An 8,788-nucleotide genomic window follows, 5' to 3' on the forward strand; every position below is an offset into this window, starting at 1 on the left:
AACAGGACAGAGAGAGGGTGCCGGGTGCTAAGAAACAGTACTTATCTCCTCAGGTGGACTTTGAGGGCAGCCTTGCTGAAAATCGCTTCACAGTCCTCCCCAACATAGATCCTGAAATTGATGAGAGTGAGTGTTGGGTGCGGATGGGCCTGTGAGCCCTGCGCAGTGATGGAGTACCATCCTTGGCAGGTGGTTCCCACAGCTGGGGATCTTCATAGCAACCAGGGCAGGAGCCTCACTTTTGATAACCACATGTCTTCCACCCTCGTAGAAAAGCGAAGACTGATGGGACTTCCCAGTTTCCTTACTGAGGTTGCCCGCAAGGAGCTGGAGAATCTGGACTCACGTATTCCTTCATGCAGTGTCATCTACATCCCTCTGGTGAGGGCAAGAGAGTGGGTGTAGCCTTCAGAGGTCTTTTGGGGGAGATATTAGGCTTATGAAAGACATACTGGTAGATAAGAAAACTTGTGGGGCAGCCTGAAGAACATGAACACTTTTTTGTGGGAATACAGGGATCCCTTAAGCTCCTTCTAGGGAGGGGAGGTGTCCAGTAAGTCTCCAAGCAGGAGAGTAGAGTATCTCCTATTTACTCTCCCCAGATTGGCTTCCTTCTTTCTATTCCTCGCCTGCCTTTCATGGTAGAGGCCAGTGACTTTGAGATTAATGGACTGGACTTCATGGTAAGACCCTCAACCTCTGTAAGGTGAGTGATGAGGAAAATGAGTCAGCAGCTGAGGGAGGGCCTTACCCTACAGCAGCACTGCCCAATATGGGATCTCTCCTCTGTAGTTTTATTCTGAGCTTTACCAGCACTGAGACAAAGGAAAGAGAAGTCAGGGTTAGGGGCTGGAGGTGGGGTTAGAAAGATGGGGAAGGAGAGGAGGACCAAGAGATGCAAAGCCCACAGCTTTGAACCACTGTACCCCTGTACCCAGTTTCTCTCAGAGGAGAAGCTGCACTATCGTAGCGCCCGAACCAAGGAGCTGGATGCATTGCTGGGGGACCTGCACTGTGAGATCCGGGGTGAGGAGAAGCCAGAGGTTATATGCATTGTAAGATGTTTTTAAAAAAAGCAGCCAGGGGAAGGAGGGGAGTGGGCAACTTGGGGATGCTTCCAACAGGCCCCTTCTCTTCCTGTTCTCTGTCTCACTCACTCTGACTCTTATCTTTTCCTCTGAATGTCTTGAGGTCTCAGATTGTATCTGCAACCTGTTTCCAGATCCCTCTAGGGGCCTCTGCCTCTTCTTCACTTTCCCCTGGAGCTGACCTCTAGCTCCCTCCCTCACCCACTCCCAGACCAGGAGACGCTGCTGATGTACCAGCTGCAGTGCCAGGTGCTGGCACGAGCAGCTGTCTTAACCCAAGTATTGGACCTTGCCTCCCGACTGGACGTCTTGCTGGCTCTTGCCAGTGCTGCCCGGGACTATGGCTACTCAAGGCCACGTTACTCCCCTCAGGTCCTTGGGGTACGAATCCAGAATGGCAGGTAAGAATAGAGGTGGGTGGAGGAATAGACATGAGGGGCCCAAAGGCTACATCTTCTGGGGGTTCATCCATCTTGATCCACAAGCCATGTGAGGTGCCTCTCCACCCACTGCAGACATCCTCTGATGGAACTCTGTGCCCGAACTTTTGTGCCCAACTCCACAGAATGTGGTGGGGACAAAGGAAGGGTCAAAGTCATCACTGGACCCAACTCATCAGGGAAGAGCATATACCTCAAACAGGTGAGGAGAAGCCCTGCAGCCTGGGCCTCTGGCACCTCCTGCATCTACTCCACCCCTGCTTGCCAACCAACCCAGTCTCCTGCAGCTCTTCTCCCGTTTTCTGACCCCGCTCTTCATGAAAGGACCATCACCTACATCCCTGTGCTTCCTTCCACCTCACATGTTCTCATTCTCCACTGGAGAGCCATGCTCTAATGGAACTTTCCATGGCTCAAATTCCTTCACCCGTCTCCGAGTAGGTACACACCACTCCCAAGTATGTCTCTGCCCACGTCCCTTGCCTCTTTACTGATTCTAAATTAGCCAACGGGGCTATGATTGGGACTGGGGGAGGAGAGACAGAGTCAGTGTATCTGTTTCTCCTGTTTCACCCTGTCCATCTCTCTTTGATCTGTCATTCATACCTTGAGCCTCACTTTCACCTCAGCCCACAGCACTAAGCCTCAGGCCCTGTCTCCTTCCCTATTCAGGTAGGCTTGATCACATTCATGGCCCTGGTAGGCAGCTTTGTGCCAGCAGAGGAGGCTGAAATTGGGGCAGTAGATGCCATCTTCACACGAATTCATAGCTGTGAATCCATCTCACTTGGCCTCTCCACCTTCATGATCGACCTCAACCAGGTCAAAGGGAACAAAGGGAGGTGGGATTGAGGAAGGGGATAATGGGAAAGAAACCCCTGAAAATGCACATAACAGGAAGGCATGCCCTCTGCTGCATACCCTTTATACTAAAAGTGGGGAACACTAAGGTCAGAGATAGGAAGAATCAATACCACAAATATTTCTTGAACCCTTGCTTCATGTGAGTCACTGTTGGCAAAGAGGATGAACAAAGCATGCACCTCAGCATTCAAGAACTTGCAGTGCAGTAGGGAGGGCGCGTATATAGCTTTATTCACAGGCCAACTGTGGTCACTGCGTTACAGGCTTCCAATACTAACTTTCCCTTGTCCACCTTACACCCTGCAGGTGGCAAAAGCAGTGAACAATGCCACTGCACAGTCACTGGTCCTCATTGATGAATTTGGAAAGGGAACCAACACGGTGAGGGGAGAAACTGATGAGGAGAGAAACTAAGGAGGGGAAAATGGAGGAGGATGAAGGAGCATGACAGTGAGGCTGGGCCTCTGGAATGGAATAGGGCTGTGTGGGCAGAAAAGAAACAGAACATGAGACAGGGAAAGGCCAGTGCAAGTACAAAGGGGCACATGGGGGTCCCCATGGCTCCGAACCCTAACCTCTGCCCTCCTTGCAGGTGGATGGACTCGCGCTTCTGGCCGCTGTGCTCCGACACTGGCTGGCACGTGGACCCACATGCCCCCACATCTTTGTGGCCACCAACTTTCTGAGCCTTGTCCAGTTACAGCTGCTGCCACAAGGGCCCCTGGTGCAGTATTTGGTGAGGAGACCAATCTAGCTCCTCGGAGGCCCCCAGGCTGGGCATTTCCCAGAGGTGGGGATTGGCTCCTGTATCAGAACAAAGCCTCCCTCAGCACAGAGACCACATCCCTTCCCTTTTCTCCCTCCCCACAGGATTGGCCAAGGGTTTCAGAACAGGAAGGAGGTGATTGATGATATACTTACTGTCTTTTATTCTCTTTTAAGACCATGGAGACCTGTGAGGATGGCAACGACCTTGTCTTCTTCTATCAGGTTTGCGAAGGTGTTGCAAAGGCCAGCCATGCTTCCCACACAGCTGCCCAGGCTGGGCTTCCTGACAAGCTTGTGGCTCGTGGCAAGGAGGTGATGAGATCCAAATGTGCAACCGCGTCCACATAAGAGCTCCCTTCCATTCCTAGTCCTATTGGGCCTGGGTCTAGGTCCACAGGATTTCTGACCCTTATTTTCCCTTCTCTTCCCCAACTCGCCGTACTCCTCCCACCATCTTGCTTGTTGTTCCTAGGTCTCAGACTTGATCCGCAGTGGAAAACCCATCAAGCCTGTCAAGGATTTGCTAAAGAAGAACCAAATGGAAAAGTGAGTGTGTGGCCCCAGTGTCTTTGCCCTCTCTGCATCTTCTCCTGCAACGCTTCTCCCCTTTTCAGGGACTCAGCCTTCCTCCAGCACTTTGCCCTTCAGAAACCCACCATTTATTTCTGAAATCCCTAAATCTTCAAGATCCCAGGTTTCCTGTGCCACAGCCTCTCCCCTCTGCCCAGGGACTTGGTTGTCCATTCTGCCATAAATCTTGCTATTTTCTCTCTTCTTCAGTTGCCAGACATTAGTGGATAAGTTTATGAAACTGGATTTGGAAGATCCTAACCTGGACTTGAACATTTTCATGAGCCAGGAAGTGCTGCCTGCTGCCACCAGCATCCTCTGAGAGTCCTTCCTGTGTCCTCCCCAGCCTCCTGAGACCCCAGTGGGCTGCCATGCCCTCTTTGTTTCCTTATCGCCTTCAGACCCAGAGTTTTTAGTTTCTCTAGAAATTTTGTTTCATATTAGGAATAAAGTTTATTTTGAAGAAAGATACTGTTTCTTTAGGCCAGCCAGAACGAGAGACTAGGAAAGATCCGAAACACAGAGCAAGAGTCCACAGGGGAACCTGCCCTGCCTCAATAAAAATACAGTGTCCTTGCTGTAGGAAGACTCTCAGATTCTACCCAAGGATCGTTCATGAGAACGAACCACTTCAGAGAGACCCTACAAAACAGATTAGAGGGAAGACAGAGGGGCCCAAGGGAGATGGTCTCTCTTCTCAAGTAGGAACACGCCAGCCTCAGACAGACACAGCAGGAAGGGGCCTGAGAGGCTGACAGAGGCAGGATGGGTGCAAGGCAGGGGTGGAAGGGAGGGACCAGCCCGGGCTGCACCAGTGGGAGTGGCTCCACCCTTCCCACTTCAGAGCCATGGGGAGCCAGGGCTCTGGCGGGATGCCCTTGGTGCAGGTTCCCTACACAGTCCTGCTGCTGCCGCTGGGAACAAGCCGCCAAGACCCGGGGGCCCGGAGCTTCTTCCTTTGGGTGAGTATCAGTACAACAAGAGGTCCCAGGGGAAGTCTCTCCATAGACCTGCCCTTTATGTTTCCATTCAATTTGAGGGCCCACAGTGTTCCCACCTGCCTCCCCTTGCCCTCCAGGTCCTCAGTGGCCAGTCTGGGTTCACACTCAGTGACCACACAGTGAACCCAACCAGGGGTGGAGAGAAAGGGCCATAACCCAGAGCCCTGCTGTGGCACAAGAGTCAGCCTCTGTGCTTGCCTTTCCCAGCTGCGGAGGATGCAGGCTCTGGAGAGAGAACAGGATGCCCTGTGGCAGGGGCTGGAGCTGCTACAACATGGCCAGGCCTGGTTTGAAGACCGTCTGAAGGAGGCACAGCAACAGCAGCTGCATCTAGGGGCCCTTGGTGAGGTATGGGGGCTGCCCCTCTGTGTGAATGGGAGGAGGGCCAGGGAGGGAGGAACAAGGAATGTGTAGACACAGCCTGAGACCACTCTGGAGAGGGGAGAGTTAATGGTCAGGGATCATGAATGGGAGGCAGCATCGTAATGACAGGATGCCACCAAGTGTTAAGTTGGTGTTCATTGTTGGGGCTGGAGGAAGCTGGTCTGCATTCCATTCAGAGGGATTTGGATCACTCCATGGAGATGAGGGCGTGGCCGGATTATTCCAATGGGGCAGGGATGGACAGGGAGGCTCCATGAAGAGTAGGGAAAGGGGGTGTTGTGCTATTTGAGGGGATGGAGGAACTGACCTGCTAAAGAGATGGAAGTGAAGAGTATTGGATTTTCCCACCTGCCTGGGAGGGTACTGGGGTGAGGGAATCCGGATGAGAGGGATGGCCTGTGGTGACCGGAATAGAGTGGCAGATGGACCTCAGGTTTTCACCATGTTGTCAGCCTCCAACTCCTCCTCTAGAATTTTCTAACAGATTTACACTCAGAGCCTGGTGGCCCCCCGTTAGCCCAGATTCAAAAGGTGAACATCTGTTTGCAGAATCTGATTCATGAGAAGGTGAGTTTATTGTTTCAGTTTAGACTTTTGGGAAGCTGGACTAGTGAGGGGAGTTGTTGGGGTCAGTGCTGGCTTAACAGAAAACACAGTGAATTTCCCCTCCAGTTCTCCCCAAGTCCACTGAACAAGGCTAGTTCCTGCACCACCCAGGATTCAAAGGAAAGACGAAGGAAGCAGAACTTGTGGCGGCAACAGGTAAACTTCAAGAGAGAGGGCAGGAGCCCCACCCTACAGGGCTGGGAGGAGCCCAGAGGCCCCATCTGTTTCTCCTCTCCTCCAGGAGTTGTCAAGGCAGCAGAAAGGAGTCACCCAGCCAAAGGAGGAGATGGCTCAACGGGGCTGCACCAACGGGCCAAGAGGCCCTACCCGTGTCTAAACCCTCCTCTCACTCCCTTAAGCCTGGTGAAACAGTCAGAAGCCCCAGGCTCCTTTTTCTGTTTCTTAACTCAACAGCTAAAAAATGGCTCCAGGTAGTGAGTCAATGAAGTTCAGACATCTTGGTGTAATGTTTCTCCTCTGTTCCTGAAAACTTCACCTTCTTGGTGTCTCACGTCCTCATTCTCCCCTATATGACGTGCAAAAATGATCTTTGAAATCCCTCTGGGGAGAAGACATGTTTATTGAAACTGTCCTTCAGCCTTAAATACAAAAATAAAACCAAAGCTGCTCCAGAAAGCAACTTTCTCCAAAAATGTCTTTGGTTTGTTTCTCATAGGGTTAGGAAAAGTGCATTGTGGGAAAATCCATTGCCCTCTATCCCAGTCTTACAGGGTTTTTTGTTTTGTTTTGTTTTGTTTTGTTTCTGTGATACGTCTTACTGTCGCTCAGGCTGTAGTGCAGTGGTGCGACCACAGCTCACTGCAGCCTAAACCTCCTGGGCTCAAGTGATCCTCAGGCCTCGCAGAGTGCTGGGATTACAGGCATGAGCCACCGCGCCCAGCCCCAGTCTTGAAGTTTTTAAGAAAGGAAAGGGATGTGCTGGAGAAAGAAAGCCTTCATTGGCAGGGCGCGGTGGCTCACGCCTGTAATCCCAGCACTTTGGGAGGCCGAGGCAGTTGGATCACCTGAGGTCAGGAGTTCGAGACCAGCCTTGCCAACATAGTGAAACCCTGTCTCTACTAAAAATACAAAAAATTAGCCGGGCATGGTGGTGGGCACCTGTGATCCCAGCTACTTGGGAGGCTGAGTCAGGAGAACTGCTTGAACCTGGGAGGCGGAGGTTGCAGTGAGCCGAGATGGCGCCACTGCACTCCAGCTTGGGCAACAAGAGCAAAACTCCGTTTCAAAAAAAAGAAAAAGAAAATCTTCATCCCAGCTAGGAGAGGCAAGGTCCTAAGGCCTATGTGACAAATGTGTCCCGGGTCTTCTTACCAATGGGGCAGGTTGAAAATAGTGCTGGAGACCCATCCCTCTAGAGTCTGTTGTGTCACCAGGAGGCCAGGCCTCGCAGAAGCAGCAACCCTCCAACTGTGCCCCACCAGGGGCTGCCCACCAACCCTGCCCCAGCCCTGCCTTGAGTCACCAGTGTGAAGGGGGAAAAGGCAGGGGTGGCGGTGGTGAGGGTTGGGTCAGATGAGCCGGTAGGGGTGGCGAGCTGGTCCTGCGGGAAAGAGGAAGAGAATGACAGGGTGTGCCAGAGTGTACTCAAATTAAACCTACACCACCCTCCCCCTGCCTTGCCTACCCTGTGATGGAAAGTAGCGGTGCCTCACCTGCGGGGCTGGGGCCAATACCAGGAGCCGGAGGAAAGCATGAGTCGGGGGCACTGGGCTGTCTTCTCGTCCCGCTGCAGTCACAGTCACCATCACCACGGAATCCGGGGCCGCTGAGTCTGGGACCTCCAGCCACAGGCGGCCCCAGACCGACTCATTCAGTTCCAGGTGAGCCCTGGAGAGACGATATAGGCGTCGCTAAAGCCCCTGGCTGTCCAGAGCCCAGAGTCAGGGGACGCCCGCAGGGGCACGTGAGGTGAGAGGAGGATTCTGAGAGCCAATCGGAAGGGGCCAGGGGCGGGGCTTGGGATAAGCACGGGCCAGACAAGATGCCAGAGGGAGCTGGAGGGTTCAGGGGCCTCACCTGGAGAGGTTGGAGGTGAGGGAGAAGCTGGGGTTGACGGAAGTCCTAAGGTCAAGATTCTGAGGGCCCGAGAAGCTGGCGATGCGCAGACTGAGCGGGACCTTGCTGCCCGGGGCCAAGAAACCCGAGGGCGCACTAAGCTGCAGAGAAGGGCTCGTCAGGGAAGGGGCCGCTCCAACTCTTTCCAGCCCCAGCCGCACTTTTCCCCTAGTGTCTCACCTCCAGAAGGACAGGGACTACAGTGCTAGGCTGAGGGGCAGCCCTGTGCAGGCGCCGCCCCGCTCCGTCCTGGCCAATCAGCTCCAGGGAGAAGGGTCTAGGGGTGGACAGCAGCGTGGGCGGCAGCGAGGCTGCGAGGAGACCTCGCTCCGGAGGTCCTACGGGCTCCAAAGGCACCCGGCCTAGTTCGGCACCGTCTGGGACCCCTCGAAGAATGACGTGGGAGAAATGCAGCTGAGGATCCCCAGGATTCGCTTGGGAACCCAACCCTGTCACTTCTACCAGCAGCTGGGTCTGGAGACCTGGGACAGGGGCGAGGAGGGGAGAACATTGTGAGATTCGGAGACACAGGGAGAAAAGAATTAATGGCCTTCAAAATAAGGGTTCCCTCTGGGGAGTATGGATGGAAAAATAGGTTACCTTCAAGGGGTATCGTGGGGAGTATCAGGAGGGAGTTCTGGGGTGCTGGAAATGTCCTATATCCTGAACTGGGCGTATTATATGAAATCCATCAAACTGTACACTTTAGTGCACATTATGTAAATTATAACTCAATATAAAAGTTATGCATATGCATAGATGTATGTATACATATATACGTTATATATATATACACACACATATATATACACACACACACGTATATATATATATAAAAAACTGGGGGTTTGGCCCGGCACGGTGGCTCACGCCTGTAATCCCAGCGCTTTGGGAGGCCAAGGTCGGCGGATCACGAAGTCAAGAGATGGAGACCATCCTGGCTAACACAGCGAAACCCCATCTCTACCAAAAATACAAAACATTAGCCGGG

The 8,788-nt window shown here is 53.0% G+C and overlaps 3 protein-coding genes and 1 long non-coding RNA gene across 6 annotated transcripts in view; 2 read left to right on the top strand and 2 right to left on the bottom strand.

The window, feature by feature from the left end:
• LOC105554184 (mutS protein homolog 5) overlaps positions 1-4,197 on the top strand; it is a 25,288-nt gene extending 21,091 nt beyond the window's left edge. Inside the window, exons 2-13 of one of the 2 annotated variants that reach the window (XM_012000522.1) lie at positions 54-126; positions 272-381; positions 603-683; positions 939-1,026; positions 1,300-1,489; positions 1,604-1,730; positions 2,201-2,350; positions 2,699-2,773; positions 2,985-3,128; positions 3,335-3,472; positions 3,633-3,706; positions 3,941-4,197. In XM_012000522.1, coding sequence (XP_011855912.1) covers positions 54-126; positions 272-381; positions 603-683; positions 939-1,026; positions 1,300-1,489; positions 1,604-1,730; positions 2,201-2,350; positions 2,699-2,773; positions 2,985-3,128; positions 3,335-3,472; positions 3,633-3,706; positions 3,941-4,052 — 1,362 coding nt within the window. In that variant the 3' untranslated portion in view covers positions 4,053-4,197. The remainder of the gene's footprint in view (positions 1-53; positions 127-271; positions 382-602; positions 684-938; positions 1,027-1,299; positions 1,490-1,603; positions 1,731-2,200; positions 2,351-2,698; positions 2,774-2,984; positions 3,129-3,334; positions 3,473-3,632; positions 3,707-3,940) is intronic. The other variant, XM_012000523.1, reaches the window with a different exon arrangement.
• SAPCD1 (suppressor APC domain containing 1) lies at positions 2,231-6,374 on the top strand. 2 transcript variants are annotated; one of them, XM_012000521.1, is made up of 11 exons: positions 2,231-2,350; positions 2,699-2,773; positions 2,985-3,128; positions 3,335-3,382; positions 3,633-3,706; positions 3,941-4,091; positions 4,575-4,692; positions 4,939-5,079; positions 5,587-5,682; positions 5,788-5,877; positions 5,963-6,374. In XM_012000521.1, the coding sequence occupies exons 7-11, from the start codon at positions 4,579-4,581 to the stop codon at positions 6,056-6,058; spliced, it is 537 nt and encodes a 178-aa protein (XP_011855911.1). In that variant the 5' UTR covers positions 2,231-2,350; positions 2,699-2,773; positions 2,985-3,128; positions 3,335-3,382; positions 3,633-3,706; positions 3,941-4,091; positions 4,575-4,578; the 3' UTR covers positions 6,059-6,374. The 2 variants fall into 2 exon arrangements, with proteins under 2 accessions (XP_011855911.1, XP_011855910.1); XM_012000520.1 differs by lacking the exons at positions 2,231-2,350; positions 2,699-2,773; positions 2,985-3,128; ... (1 more) ...; positions 3,633-3,706; positions 3,941-4,091 and having other exon boundaries at positions 4,177-4,692; positions 5,788-6,374.
• On the bottom strand, positions 5,658-7,099 carry LOC105554182. The gene is made up of 2 exons (XR_001008286.1): positions 7,054-7,099; positions 5,658-6,247 (listed from the first exon to the last, which is right to left on the bottom strand). It is a non-coding gene; the product is annotated as an uncharacterized LOC105554182 (long non-coding RNA).
• Positions 7,100-7,108: 9 nt separating this feature from the next.
• The window catches only part of VWA7 (von Willebrand factor A domain containing 7), a 13,694-nt gene continuing 12,014 nt past the window's right edge, over positions 7,109-8,788 (bottom strand). Inside the window, exons 11-14 of the mRNA XM_012000563.1 lie at positions 7,978-8,347; positions 7,759-7,898; positions 7,395-7,569; positions 7,109-7,282 (exon numbers count right to left, since the gene is read on the bottom strand). Of these exons, the coding sequence (XP_011855953.1) occupies positions 7,109-7,282; positions 7,395-7,569; positions 7,759-7,898; positions 7,978-8,347 (859 nt within the window). The remainder of the gene's footprint in view (positions 7,283-7,394; positions 7,570-7,758; positions 7,899-7,977; positions 8,348-8,788) is intronic.

Source organism: Mandrillus leucophaeus, unplaced genomic scaffold (genome assembly GCF_000951045.1).
Source record: "Mandrillus leucophaeus isolate KB7577 unplaced genomic scaffold, Mleu.le_1.0 Scaffold630, whole genome shotgun sequence".
NCBI classification, from domain to species: Eukaryota; Metazoa; Chordata; class Mammalia; order Primates; family Cercopithecidae; genus Mandrillus; species Mandrillus leucophaeus.